The sequence below is a fragment of the Salvia miltiorrhiza genome, chromosome 2 (genome assembly GCF_028751815.1).
Source record: "Salvia miltiorrhiza cultivar Shanhuang (shh) chromosome 2, IMPLAD_Smil_shh, whole genome shotgun sequence".
Classification (NCBI taxonomy): domain Eukaryota; kingdom Viridiplantae; phylum Streptophyta; class Magnoliopsida; order Lamiales; family Lamiaceae; genus Salvia; species Salvia miltiorrhiza.
Window position 1 is genome coordinate 67,032,439 of NC_080388.1, and position 15,609 is coordinate 67,048,047.

The 15,609-nt window shown below is 33.8% G+C and overlaps 1 protein-coding gene, 1 long non-coding RNA gene and 1 pseudogene across 2 annotated transcripts; all 3 read right to left on the reverse strand.

Moving 5' to 3' along the window:
• Positions 1 to 792: 792 nt before the first annotated feature.
• Positions 793 to 2,213, reverse strand: LOC131012971 (uncharacterized). The gene is made up of 3 exons (XR_009097548.1): positions 2,038 to 2,213; positions 1,839 to 1,963; positions 793 to 1,467 (listed from the first exon to the last, which is right to left on the reverse strand). It is a non-coding gene; the product is annotated as an uncharacterized LOC131012971 (long non-coding RNA).
• Positions 2,214 to 4,247: 2,034 nt separating this feature from the next.
• On the reverse strand, positions 4,248 to 5,402 carry LOC131009909 (uncharacterized). The gene has a single exon (XM_057937309.1). The coding sequence runs from the start codon at positions 5,400 to 5,402 to the stop codon at positions 4,248 to 4,250; it is 1,155 nt and encodes a 384-aa protein (XP_057793292.1).
• A 7,703-nt stretch (positions 5,403 to 13,105) lies between these two features.
• Positions 13,106 to 15,530, reverse strand: LOC131007748 (putative wall-associated receptor kinase-like 11; annotated as a pseudogene).
• Between the last annotated feature and the right edge of the window lie 79 nt (positions 15,531 to 15,609).

The following is a 15,609-nucleotide window of genomic DNA, read 5'->3' on the forward strand; positions in this document are numbered from 1 at the left end:
ATGTGCAAATATAATTTAAACTGTGCAACAATATCTGTACAATTTTCATGAACAATTATGGAATTAATCTGTGCAACTGGTGTAGTGATGATCAATAAATTATTATTATACTTTCGATAACAAAAGTTCCTATTTTTTTTAAATTTTTTTATCATGAGCTAATCAATTAATCATTTCTTCTAGCTGAACTTTGACTCACTTTTATTATTAAAACAATTTAACCATTTAGAACGAACTTTCTCAAAATCGAATTTGAATAAATTAATCAATTACTATTTTTTTCAATTTAATTTGGTGATACAAAAATAACATGTACAGTATGTTATAAAAACTATGCAGTTCATATTATAACTATGCAACAAATATATGCATCTATGCAACACATATATACAATTATGCAGTTCATATTATAACTATGCAACAATGTAATAAAAATTATCAATTCTAACTATGCACTTCTTCTCCACGTGAGCGTAACAATATTTTACGAGGAAAGGGACTTAGAGTAACTATGCAGTTCACATCATAACTATGCAACAAATATATGCAATAAAAATTGATACAACTAAGCATTTTCGATCCCAACTATTCAATTCAATTATCCAATTAAAATATTAATATGCAACAAATATATTCAACTATGCAACAAATTCATTAAACTATGCACGTAAAAGCTCATGTCTAGCCCACATTTCTCCTCAATTGCAACCACTTTAGATGCCTCCTTTGAAACCTCCGTTTCAGCCATTATTTTCTGAATTTTTCCATTCAAGATCAAAATCAACAGTAAAAGGACAATGCATACACAAACAGCTATAAAATATTACAAATGCAAAAGCATTCAAGAATCAAGGTCCAACTAATATTCGAATAAGTCCATGAAATGAGAAATCTAACCAGAAAAAAAAAAGTAAAAACTGAGATTGCAACACTTATTTGTTTAATTTCTCTCTCTCTCTCTCTCTCTCTATATATATATATATATTGAAGCGGACGCTCCTGCATTGTGGCTTTTTACCTTTTACTCTCAACTATGCACTTAAAATATTCATTGTGCAACAATATCGAATCACACAGAAATTGAAAGTAATTCAGTTTATCTTCCCTCCCCGGATTTGATACCCACGCCTCCGTCGTCGGATGTTAAAGACATGCCAGTTACTTCGAGAAACAAACGCCTTCGCCGCTGCCTTCAGCAAATCGCTCCACCGGCGCCACCTTGCACAGACCACCGTCGCCTTGCACAGGACACCGCCCAAAACTCCAAAATTCGCCCCCTTTTTCAGATCGATGGATCGTTGCTTGCACAGAAACGACGCAGCCCAAAACTCCCGCAATCGCTGACGTCTGGTTTGAACACCGCTGCCCAAAACTCTCTCACCCAAGTCGCCCCCTTTTTCAGATCGAGGGAACGTTGCTTGCACAGAAGATCGGATCGACGAGCGGACGCCCCCTTTTTCTTAAACCCTAGGTGTAAGTCAAACAAAATCAAACATAATAAATATGAAACACAATCCAACATCTATGCATCACCATATTTCATCTATGCAAATCAATAACACTTATGCATCATAATCATTCACCTATGCAAATCAAACAAAACCTAACAAATAATCGCCAAAAATAATAAATATGAAACACAATCCAACATCTATGCATCACCATCTTTCATCTATGCAAATCAACAACACCCATCATCTACTAAATTCTACAAAAATTAACAAAATCGGCCACAATCGATTGAAGCCAAATCGTGCATATCTCAATTTCGAATCAAATAAAACCAAATCAAACAAACATCTATGCAATTACATAAAATATCTATGCACTTAAAATACCTCAATTTCGAAACGCCCAAAAGGTTTCGCCGCCTCCTAATTGGAATACTCGGACGCCTCAGCCGCCGCCGCCTCCTCAACGCCGCCGCCTCCTGGATTAATCGGAATTCCTCCGCCGCCGCCTCCTGAACGCCGGAGAAGACCAATTTGTACAGATCGCTAAAATTTCGAACCTTGTACAGGAAGGAAAATTTCGAACCTTGCACAGCCCTTGCACAGATCGACGAAACCGCCGTCGGAGAACACAGATCGGCGCCGGCGTGCAGATCGGTCCTTCTTCGCCGGCGTGCAGATCGGTCCTTCGTTGACTGCACAGATGCCTGCGGTTTTTTTGATTCTCAAGCCCTAGATGAAAGTGAAAGTGAAAAAATGTAAATCACGATGGGTGTAATTTTTGATTTCATTCTTTACATTTCTACCCTTTTAATTAAAAATACATTTACAGTATATATTTTAATGTGCATCTCTAATTTAATCTCAACCCTTTATTTTATTAAAATCAGTGGTTTAGATGTGGTTCCTAGTTCTCATCTTAAGGGGGGTTTCTATTTTAACCCCACCCTATATATATATATATATATATATATATATATATATATATATATAGGGGCGCGCTCCAGTGAGACCCTCTATTTTTCGTGTAACATGAGTACAATGAATAAGACATATAATACTAATGAACAAAACGTATATCTAATGAACAAGATGTATATACTGATGAAAAATAAAATTTAAAAAATTCGTAATGAATAAGATATATATACTGATGAACAGGGCCGTATATACTGATGAACAATGCAGTAGATACTGATGATTAACAAAATTTAAAATATTCTGCTCCCTCCAGGATTCGAACCCTGCGAAAAAAAAATCACCCTCCAAATACAATCTCAGCCATAGGATTGATAAAATAAACGCACCAGATCGTGTCCTAGATCTCACTAAAATTAGGGGGTCTCATTGGAGCGGCCCCCTATATATATATATATATATATATATATATATATATATATATATATATATATATATATATATATATATATATATAGGGTTAGCTTATATTGAGATTTTAAATTTTTTGAGATTTTGAGATATATGAACATATCAATAAATTTTTTGAACATAACCAATATAACTGATGAACATATGAATCTATTTAATTTATTTAAAAAACACGCCACTTGTAGGGATTGAACCCCAGACCAACGCGCGTTCATAAAAATTAATTGACAACTTCATCAAAATGTACTTATATGTTCATTTATCTCAAAATCTCAAAAAATATATAAATCTCAATTGAACCAATTCCTATATATATATATATATATATATATATATATATATATATATATATAATAGTTGTTTTAATATATATTGTAAAGACAAAAATAACATACGGATAAAAAACATAAAAAGAAAAAACTATTTTTTTGTTGAAGTACTCTTTTTTTTAAGAGTGTTAAAGTACTTTCTTACTCGAACATATTTTATGTTTTTTCTATTTTTACCGTATTATTATTGATGATATTTTTCAAATACAAATACAATATACAATAGACAAAATTGTATTTCCAGACAACGAAGATGGTGTGGTGGCCAATGACAAGGTTGCAATCTAACTTTTTTTTTTATTGATTTTCATGGATTTTCATCGACTTGATAGGAATTAGGAAGGCAACAACGTAGCATCGGTTTGTCATTTGCAATCTAACTTTTTTTTTTATTGATTTTCATGGATTTTCATCGACTTGATAGGAATTAGGAAGGCAACAACGTAGCACCGGTTGGAGCCTAGCTACCGTTGGAATCGGAGCAATCGAGCATCGGCCGGTGCCCAGCGACCGCTGAAACCAAAGCTGGAGCCCAGCAACCGCTAAGATGCTTGATGCTCAAAGCATCAGCGCCCGCTGGAGCTTACCGGGCGCTGAGATGCTTGATGCTCAAAGCACCAGCGCTCGTTGGTCTCGAACGAGCGCTGGACAAAAGAGAGGTGAAAGAATCCACAAAAATCTCGTGTGATTAGGTGAGATTTCTCTCTTTGTATTTTTGAAGGAGAATCCATCAAAATCCATAGAGTTTTAAAATCCACAGACTTTTGGATACCTAAAGATTTTTTAAGGCTTTTTAAAATCCATATTGAATACCTCTAAATTTTTAAAGACTTTTAAAAGTTTGGATTGAATACCCCCAAATTTTCAAAGTCCAAAAAAATTCTACAGATCTCATTAAAGTAAGAGGTGATTTTGGGTACAATCAGGTGTACCGTACAAACCGGGTTACATCCACACTTAGATCCTGACCCGTATCCTGATCCGAACTCGTATCCTGACATGAACGGTTATAAATAACACTATTATGGGTGCGGGTCAACCCGATTATACGGTACACCCTGTGGTACACAAGATTTTGCTAATAGATTTTGTCTAGAGAAACCTCATCATCCTCCTCCTCCGAAGTGGCATCTTCTTTAGTCAGGGGTTCTTCCGGCGGCATCTGTTCCGACAACTCCTCGATGTGGATTTTGAAGTGGGCTCCGTTGATTTTGCTTTCCACTATTTTGTTTAGAGAGTACAAACCTGTTGAGATTTGAATGAATGCTGCGTCCAGACGTTCTCTTCTCTTTGTGACTTCGTGGATCTTGAAAACCATCCCCATCCTTGCTCCTACCATTTCAAAAAACCTAGTATTCCAAGCTTGTAAAGGAACACCATGCCATTTGGTCCAAACCATTCTTTGAGTGCTTACATCGACATAGGACCAAGGCCGAGTCCATTCGAACCAAAATTTCGTCCATTCATCTAGTTCCTTCATAAGTTCTTTAACATGGGTTTGGTTTAGACTTTGTATGAGGACAAGGTTTCCTCCGAGAGTAGATACCTTTAGAATCGAGGCATATTTGCTATTAATCTCTTCTTCGAAATCTTCCCATGCAAACTCCGCCTTGACAAAACCTGTAAAGGAGTTTTGTGACCACTTCATTTCCTCATTGGAAGCTTGAAAACTGATAACTTCATCTGCTGGAGGTGTATGGTTTTTGTTTATTCCCCCAAGAGCTTCCGCAAACGTTTTGCCACTCTCTCTCAATCCTTTTGGAATGTTGTAAACTCTCCTCTTTGATTCGTTCCTTTCCTTTGCATGGTTCCCAACTCCACCTATCTTGTTATTCAGTGTTTCCGTCAATGGTCGATCAAATCTTGGTAAGTAAGCTCTCGTCTTGTAGCTTCCGATCCAAATATTGTTCATTTCCTCCAATATCCAGTCCCTATCGTTTCTTTTCTGAAACCTTACAAAACCAAAAGGTTTTCCCCTAATGTCTCTTTTCTTGGGATAGAAAATATATATTACTCTCCCAATCTCTTTGAATCTTCTCTCCAGGTATTGAATCCTTGTTTCTTCCAGAAAATTGTTGAAGAAGAAAGTTTCTTCTTCTTTTCCATGTGTCTTCTTAACAAAATGATTCTCGACTGTTGGATGTGGCTGGTTATCCCTAAGGTTGGGTTTTTGTAGATGCCTTCTTCTCACCTCCCTCCACTCCCCTTCTTCCTCTCTCCCTCCTTTCTCCATTTCTTCCACAATTTGTATTTGCTAATTTCATTTTTTAAAAACTACCCCTTATGTTTTAAACTCCATTCAAATTAATTCGAGTATTTACAAAATACTCCAACTATTTAACATACCAATTTTGGTGATCTCTTTCTCCACTCAATTTTAATGGGCTCCTTTCTACACTTTATATAAATCTCTCAACTATTAAAACTTATGCCCTCCAAAGTACACTATAATTTTTGTGGACGAAAAGAGTATCTTTTAAGAAAAGTTACTATGTGTGGTGTGATAGGACATATAGTGCACATAAATAATAATACAAACCCATAATCATTCATTTGGTGTAAGAATTAAGAGCACATATGCATAAATACATAAACTTCATGAAAAAAAGATTATTAGATTGAACAAATAAATGTAACACGTGTATGAGATTGACAATAAACTAATATGATTTAATTTGTTCACGTACGTTACATTTATTTGTTCAATTAATTTGATCATCTCTTGTTTATGATTTCTATGTGTTACTGCATGTGTTTTTAGTTTTCACTAAAAAAGTCATTCTCACTTTATTCTAAACTTATATTTATATGTTAATCTTGCATTTATTTATTTTAAACAATTTTAAACTTATCTGATTATTTAATTCTTCAAAATACTTAATGACCTTTCACTACAAAAAAACATATCGGACATCGACGGAATTACCGACGAAAAATAATCCGTTGGTACGGAACAACGGCGGAATTTCGACGAAGATATTTTCAAAATTTTACCGACGGATTACCGACGGAATAGCGACGGAATTATTAGCGACGGAAAATAATTCGTCGTTAAATATTATTTTTTATTATTTATTTATTTTTTAAAATTATTTTTTTAATTTACTGACGGAATAGAGACGAAATTATTAGCGACGTAAAATAATCCGTCGTTAAATATTAATTATTATTTTTTAATTATTTTTTAAAATTCACCGACGGAAATAGTGACGGAATTATTAACGACGGAATATTTTCCGTCGTTAAATATTCTTTATTATTTTTAATTTATTTTTTGATTATTTTTTTAAATTTACCGACGAAATTATTAACGACGGAATATTTTATGTAGTTAAATATTATTTTTTAAAAAAATTAATTTTGTAAATTTTTTAATTTTTTAATTAATAATCCGTCGGTAGAAATTATTTTATTTTTGTTATTTTTTTAAATATTTTTATTATTTTTTAATTAATGTTCTAATTTATTCTTATTTTTAAATTATTGAGAATATTTTAAATTTATTGTTATTTTCAACAATAATATATATATTTTTAACTAACTATAATATTAATATTTTTTATTATTTTAAATTCGATCCTAAATTTACCGTCATTCTTTCGTCGGTACCACAAGTCTTAGATATGACTTCAGCATGTTCTAAGGTTATGAATAAATGATATTGTATATTAAAATAGAGTTTAAATGAATTAATAGGTGATAGTTATATCAATAATACGTGTGTTTTGTACTGGTGACCACTCGAAAAGAACTTCAAGGTTAAGCGTGCTTGAATTAGAGCACAACTAAGATGGCTGACCCACTGGGAAGTTCGTCTTAACGTATACAATTAAGTTCAAAATACATTAGAAATACCAAAAATACTTGTGGAGAATAAAGCTAGATTGATATAAAAAAAATTATTATTATTATTATTATTATTATTATTATTATTATTATTATTATTTTTCGTAAAACAAATAGCGACGGAAATGAATTCCGTTGCTAATACCGACGGTCATTTCCGTCGCTGATTTCAGACGACGCCGGCGTTGTTGTGTGCTTACCTACGGACGGTCCGTCGGTAATTAGCGACGGATGCGAAATTTCGTCGGTAATTTTTTTACCGATCACTTTTACAGCGACACACGGCGGCCGTCGTTGATTCGTCGATGATTGAAATTAGCGACGGAATTTTGGCGATTAGCGACGAAAAATTCCGTCGCTAATCGCCCAGTTTCTTGTAGTGTTCATTTTATTTTTTTGATAAACTACACAAGTAAATAAAGAAATTTAATGACCACACCACGATGAACTTGAACCCAAAATCTTAGATCTTGCATATTAAACCACCTACCATTAGGCCAACACACGCGCAGAATGACCCTGAAATTTTGACATCATACTTAGAAGCGCCTCTTAATGATTCAGATATGAGCATATAAATATTGCAGTTTAGACAGATTCAGTTTATCGGAAAAGTATACAGCCAAAAAAAAGTTGCAAATTGACATGAACGATTTTGACATTACGGAGACATTTTAAGTCAACTTCTGTTTCTTATTATATATGTCACTGTAATATTGCAAGTATTTAATTTTTATGTCCGATAGAATTGGTCGAAAGCGATAAATTATAATAATTAATGACCCTGTAACTTTGACTTCATTTTTTTATTTTTGACTTGAACGAGAGTTCATGTTCTTGATCGGCGAAAGCAAAAATGATTTGTAATCTATGATACGTCATTGACCTTTTACAAACTTCGATATATTAATATATGTTCAATATATCTCTAATAACTGTGGTATTTGAGGATAGTATGCAATTGCAATACATTAACTTATTTCACTGAACTCTTCAAAAAAAAAAAAAAAACTTATTTCACTGAAACTTATATATATACTCCCTCTGTCCCGTTAAAAGTGGCGGATTTCTTTATTACACATAAAATAAGAAGAATGTATAAAGTGGTTAAAAATAATAGGGATCTATACTTTTTTATGGGTTAAATTTTGTCATTTATGTAAATAAGCCACTTATAGTGTGACAACCCAAAATGAAATACATGTCATTTTTAGTGGGAAATATGGAGTATTGATTACATTCCAAGATTAATAGGACCTACACTTTATTCTTGGGAAAATTACAGTTTATATCTGAATTACAACAATTTTATTACAAATATTTCGAGCTAAATCACAATTATATATCCAAATTATTGATATTTTAACAAAAAAATACCTCTAAGTGTAATTTTCGATCACATAAAAATTATAAGCTTGTCACAAATTATTAATATGTTTAAAGGACATTTTTATCCTTTTACATATTTGGGTTAAATCCATCTCGTTCTCTAATATATTTGTGTTAAAAATTCACGTCAGCTTTTGACAATCTACATAATCTTTGCATGAATAAATATTTTTTTTATATATAAATTACATAAGTAAATAAAGAAATTTAAAGACCGAACGACGGATGACTCAAACTCAGGACCTCAGGTCTTGAGCATTAACCTCCTATCACTAAGCCAACACACGCACACAAAATTTTAAATTTTGGAAAATTTTAAATTTTGGAAAATTTTGTTAGTTTTATGATAGTTTGAGTATTTAATTGTTACTACGTGACACCCAAATCCAATTTAATTTTAAATAAAAACGCACGCGGAAAATAATGACTATAAATAAATATTTAATGTGAAAAATAAAGAAATAAATATCTTATTTTAAAATATTTTACTCAAAATAACATCTTTAGTTAAAGCTAAATACAAAATATTTGATTCGCCATTCGACCTTCCACGCGCCTCCGGCCTTTAAAACCTGAAAATGTTGAATATGGGATGAGCATACAGGGTACACTCAGTGTGGGAACATGCAATCATTGTCCACGTTAATAAAATGGTAACACATATGATCATAACATTTCTTAACATTTGCTCGCACGGTGGCATACCAAGGACCTTTCCGTCCTGGACCCATTCAACGAGCCCCTGGCGATAATTAAATGGTTGCAACCTTAACTTTTACATTTATATCGCATTGTGGCATACCAAGGATCTTTCCATCCTGGACCCATTCAACGGGCCCCTAGCGATATCCTTAAAATATACTCCCTCCGTCCCTAAAATAACTTTCTCTTTTTCCATTTTGGGACGTCCCCCAAATAACTTCCTCTTTCTTTCTTTCCATTTTTGGACACCTACCCCACCACTAATAATACTTTATTTATTCTTACTTTTCACTTTTCACCACTCCCAATACTAATTATAATACTTTTCACAACTTTCAATAATAATTATATCATTTTTCTCCACTATCAATACACTTTACAACTTTTCATTAAAACCCGTGCCGTCCCCAAAGAGGAAGCCATTTCAGGGACGGAGGGAGTATGTCATAACACATATGGTAAACACATAATATTAAAATGGACAAGAATTAACCACAGCATGTATTGAAATAAATCTCACACCTGAGACTTGAGCTTTGAAAATTAACTGCAAGAATTTAAAGTTCACGTCCTAGTCGCGCCGCACCTAGTCAGATAAATTCAAATAACAAACATAAGGACCTAATTGAAGTTTAGAGAATAATTTAAATTATAGGATCATGTAAAAATAATTGATCTAATAAATTATAAAAGAACTTTTTTTTATAAAAAGATTTGAGCTCAATATTTGATTAAAACATGAGGTCTAATTTACTAAATATATATCATAAAATTTTTCAATTACTTCACCCTTTTAAATTGCTTTGCAAGAGTTAAAATTTTAAATAATTTAAAATAAATGAATTCTGGATAAATCATTTGGTTTCGGGCTGTCACATACTATGTATAGTTCAAAATATTTTTGTTAAAATTCCAATAATTGAAATATTTATTGTAATTATTTATAATTTGAGATATTTTCATTAAAAGATCAATAGTTTGAATACTAAACTGCGATTTTTCCATATGTACTTGATGATGAGAACTTAAACTATGGTCATGGAGATATGCCTGCAATTGTGTTTGTCTTTTTTGAATTACATGAGGTATATATATAATCAAATGAGCTACACCGTATGCAAACGGGACTTCTGCATCACACAAATGGAAATATACTCTGCACCATACAAATGGAAATATATTACACCGCACGCAGACGAAATTGAACCCAAGATCTCTCATATAGCAGAGTCTTTGGGTGCCTCAACTTTATCACTTGAGCTAGGCTTATAATAGGCAATTGTGCTTGTCTTAATTTGACAAGTAAATTGCCAATCTACTAAATCAACAAATAATGCTCACAAATTAAGAATGATTTATCATATATGATGATGAAACTTTAAGTTGAGATGTCTTTGGTTTGAGTCAATCAAAAAATGAATTGTCTGTCCATTTTATTTTAATATTAATCTAGCTAGTTTGTATTAATTTGATGATCTATTAAGCGAATTATTCAGAATTATATATATATATACTAAATTGGTGATTATATGTATCCAAGATCAATCTTATAAAAAACAATATGACAACAACTTTAAACTTATCCTCATATAGTACTGTCCGTGTCAATCTAAATCATTATACATGCTTAAAAAGAATGGCCTATTGTGATTGCTTAGTCGGTACGTACGCTTTGTGGCTTACATATATATTAAGATTAAGTCATTCAATATATAAATTGGGGTGGCCCAATGGTAAGGTACTTTTCCTGCTCACCTTAATGTCACAAGTTTAATTCCTTCTTGGAGCACTTTGCGCTTTTTTATTTCATAATCTTTTTTATTTTATAATCTTAACATGCAAGTTCAATTCCTTTTAGTTTATAACCGTAACATCGCAAAGTTCAATTCCTTCTTGGAGCAGTTTGTGATTTTTTATTTTATAATTCAGGATTTTTCATTTTATAAATAAAACCTATCCTGTTTTCTACAAATAATACCTATATTAATCTTGTGGTATGCTTCATGAATAAAAAATAACAATTGTCGTGAAGAAAAGTAGCAATATTTTACAAACATTACCTTTATTCATGCCAATTAATAATTTTCATCACAACAATTATTATTTTGAATTATCCGACCTGTGACTCGCGACCCACGCTCCGACCCGCCCCATCCCTGCCTCGACCCTCTCACCTATACACTGAGTCTCACCCAAGTTTTTGCCATATATATTAAAAGAAATTAGCTTTTGCATCCGATCCGTATTATCCATGAAAATAATTTTCATATTTCTTTTTAAAATATTAACTCAATTATCATATAAATAATTATAAATATAATAAAAAAATATAATTTTAAATCAACATATTTGAGCTGAATATAGACAAAAAAAAAATCACAATAATGAAAACTGATATTATAAAAAAAAAGAAAAAAAATTAAAAGAAAACTGTAACATCTCTGACATATCTAATGATTTGAACATTAAAAACGGATTAATTAATATATTTTTTGATTAGTTCTATCTTCTCTTTTCACCCAAAGTTTCATAAACTTCCCCTTCAAAAACTCCCAATATAATAACTGAAAAAAAATAAATTAAAAATTGAAGGGAAAAGAGAAAAGAGATTGCCAGAAATATCACCTCGCTGAAAAATCACAGAAATATGCCTAAAGAGGGCTAGCCTGGATCGTCGACCTTATGGGGGAAGAAGATGGTTGAGAGTAGGGATGGCAACGGGCCGGATCTGGACCGGGTCTGGTCAATACCAGATCCAGATCCGTTTTCATATACCAGATCCAGATCCGCGGATCTGAAATTTTTGGATCCAGATCCAGATCCGTCAGATCCACGGATCCGCGGGTCCAGATCCATGGATCTAGTGTTTTCAAATTAAATTCAAAAATAAATTCACAAAATTAGTGTTTTCAGATCCAGATCCAGATTAGTGTTTTCAGATCCGACGGGCGAGCTGCTACTGACTGCTGCACTGCTGGCGAGCGAGCGAGCGACTGCTGCACTGCTGACTGCACGGCAGTGGAGTTATCCTGTGCTGACTGCTGCACTGCTGCTGCTGCTGGCGGGCGAGCGAGCGAGCCGTGACTCCAGCGGCGGGCGATGGAGGGAGAGAAGCAGGGAGGGCGGAAGCAGGGAGCAAGCGAGCGTGACTTCAGCGGCGGGCGGGCGAGCGAATCGGAGATGGCGACCGGCGATGGAGGCGAGGCGGCGTGAATGAGGCAGAGAAGGAGATGAGAGTGAGTCCAGAGATGGAGGTCAGGCCGCAGGCGGCGCGGGAGTGAGAAGACCGAGTGGGAGAGAAGAGATGAATTAGAAATTAGGTTTTCAAAGTTAATTCTATATATATATATATATATATATATATATATATATATATATTTTAATATATCTAATATTATTAATAAAATAAATGTAAAAAATAAATTATATAATTTTAATTAAATCCGATCCACGGGTCGGATCTGGGTCGGATCCGGATCTCAAATGTCAAGATTCAGATCCAGATCCGTTTTAGAAAATGAGATCCAGATCCGGATCCAGATCCGCGGATCCAAAAAATTGAGATCCAGATCCGTCAAATCGGATCTGGATTCACGGATCTGGACCGGGTCCAGGATCCACTGCCATCCTTAGTTGAGAGTGAGTAAATAGATTTCACCCCTAAATCTTAGTTTTTATTTTTATTTTTGTATATTTTTGGTTTGATTTTTTTTTTCTTTTCAAAAATTAAAATATAGAAAAATATTGAAATTGTATTAGCAAAGGTATTAAAATTATTTTAACACAAAGGCTATTATTTCCATAACTTTATCCATATAAATATAATTTCCAATTATACGACAATAGGACGTTGTCCCTTTAATCTATTACTAGTATTTATTAGTAGTATTTGATTTTCTGTAGATTCAATAGGTGCTTTAACGAATTTTATTCATAATGATATTTTTAATACTGCATTGATATGATTTTTAATCCAACAATTAATAATGTGCAAACACGTGCAACACAGGTCTCCTCTACCAGTTTAGAGGTGTAAACATTAAAATCTGTTGTACATTTCTTATCTAGCGTGGAACCTTAAAATAGCGGTAGTAGGTCCAAATCCAATATCAACATAAGAAAAGTGAAAACGAAAAATAAATTGCAACCCATTAATAGAAAAATGACATAAGCTCACTCTGTTGAAAACTTTAACGGAAGCACGTCGGATGCACTCTTATAACTACATGTCCATGTGTAATCAATGTCTGAAATCATCGTGGAGATGTCTCCCACATCATCTTCAAACTCATCTTTAGCAATTGTAGACATTTGAGAAATCCTGAAACTTTTCAATTCAGTACCCACTTCTTTCATAGTCGGGTCTCACTTTCCCTTTCAAGTTCAAACATCTATGAGCAAGACTTGCAACTAAAATCACCTGTTCCTTTCTGTCTTGCTCCAAAACTTGAGGATCCAAAATTGTGTCAAGACAATTTTCTTCTATGCATGTGCGAAACCGAGAAGCTAGGCCTCTTTCCTCTTCATCGTTATCCACAAATATTGGCTTTTTCCCAGTAAGAAGCTCCACAAGAACTACTTCAAAACTATAAACATCACTCTTAATTTCCTGTGAACTGACTCAATTGGAAATACTCTGGATCTAAATGCCCAAACGTACCTTTAACCATAGTAGTTAAGTGTTTTATCTGCAGCAACTGATCTCGACGTTCCAAAGTCGGCTACCTTGACAACATATTTCTCGTCTAGAAGAAGATTAGTGGAGTACTTGATGTCTCTGTGATATATGGGCATGCATGGAAGATGCGGAGGGTAAATAGGCTAACACTCCTCTATATCTGCTGCAACTTTCAAGCGCATGCTCCATGGAAATGAGAACTCATTACTCGCATCATGTATGAGATCATAAAGGGTACCATTTGGCATGAATTCATAAACAAGCAGAGGAACCTCTGTCTCCAAACAACACCCCAATAATTTGACCACATTTCGATGATTGACCTGTGATAGTATTGCCACCTCATTTATGAACTGTTCCAGCTGATTCTCCTCAACCAACTTTGATTTCTTTATTGCCACAATCTTACCATCGAATAACATTCCTTTGTAGACTGCACCTTGCCCTCCATGTCCAAGAATTCGGCTCGCATTAAAGTGATCAGTGGCCAACTCCAACTCATATACAGGGAAAACTTTTGTTTTTCTAAGTGTGCCTTCATTCGTCTGCTGTTCTAAGAGAAGCCCACCGTTTCGTTTCAAGAATTTCGCCTTAACCATTTTTTCCTTTCTCTTTTGCAACACCTTATACAGCCAAAAACACATTACGCGTAGTAATAGAAATCCCGATGCAGAGCCGATACCTACAGGTAAACATACTTTATGAGTAAACAAAAAATATACACTGGTCAAATTTATTAAGTTGCATTTATTATGGAGATGACCGATGATATCAGATTTATTGACTGATCAAATTTATTGAGTTGCATAACCATATATTATGGAGATGACATGATATCAGATTTATACATTTGACCTTGAAACATGAGATTTGCAAACAAAGTGAAAATTACAATTTGAACTGATTCACTTTAAGGTTGAAAAAAGTATAAATAATGTTACCTATCAAGATTATCATCATCTTTTGGTGGCAGCTGAATGCAACAACCTATGTCATCTTTCCTCCCATCACCACTATATCCTTTTGGACATTCACAGTGATACGACCCAGGATCATTGGTGCAATTTGAATTTGAAATGCAAGCATTAGTTGTATTATCAGCGCATTAATGAATATCTTCTCTTTTTTTTTTTTTACTTGGGGGAGTTGGGGAGGGGGAGCAGTGGGGTTTGAACCCGAGACTTCACTGTTTACACACAGGAGGTCGCATTAATGAATATCTTCTCACAAAGAAGCAACACAGTGTAAGTCTATAAGCTTTTATGCAAGTTGGGATATATAGTCCAAGTTATAAAACTCCTAATTAACTTATGTTAGAGCATCTCCAATGGAAGACGCTATAAGGTGGTCCCCACCTTAGCGCCTCCGCTTCACAGTGCATTGGCGCTATAAGAGGTGCTTAAATCCTCATTTTTATTTAATCCTATTTCCACTTTTATTTTAAAATTTAAAATTTTCATTAAAATTAAAATTGAACATTACATAATTAAAATAAAATTAAAGACTTAATTAAAATACAATGATAAAAATAAAAATTACGCTAATTTTTTAAGGCACCGGTCCTTTGATGATTGCCCAACGAGCTTGAACAAATATCGGAGGAGCCCTTCCTTCCAGTCGATCGTTAAACAACGTCGATGCGTTGAGCACACGTTGATGCCATTGTTTGAACCAGGAGTCCCAAAAAAAGCATGTCAGATCCATAGATCTTGGGATGCAATAGTTTCGAGGATGAGAATGATTTTTGGGAGTGATTTGAATGAAGTAGAAAGGGGGTATATATAGATATTGAAAAAAAAAAACCTAAATTAGCCGTTTGTATCCA

Coding starts and splice junctions, on each gene's coding strand:
- LOC131009909 (XM_057937309.1), bottom strand. CDS start 5,402: ATGGAGAAAGGAGGGAGAGAGGAAGAAGGGGAGTGGAGGGAGGTGAGA.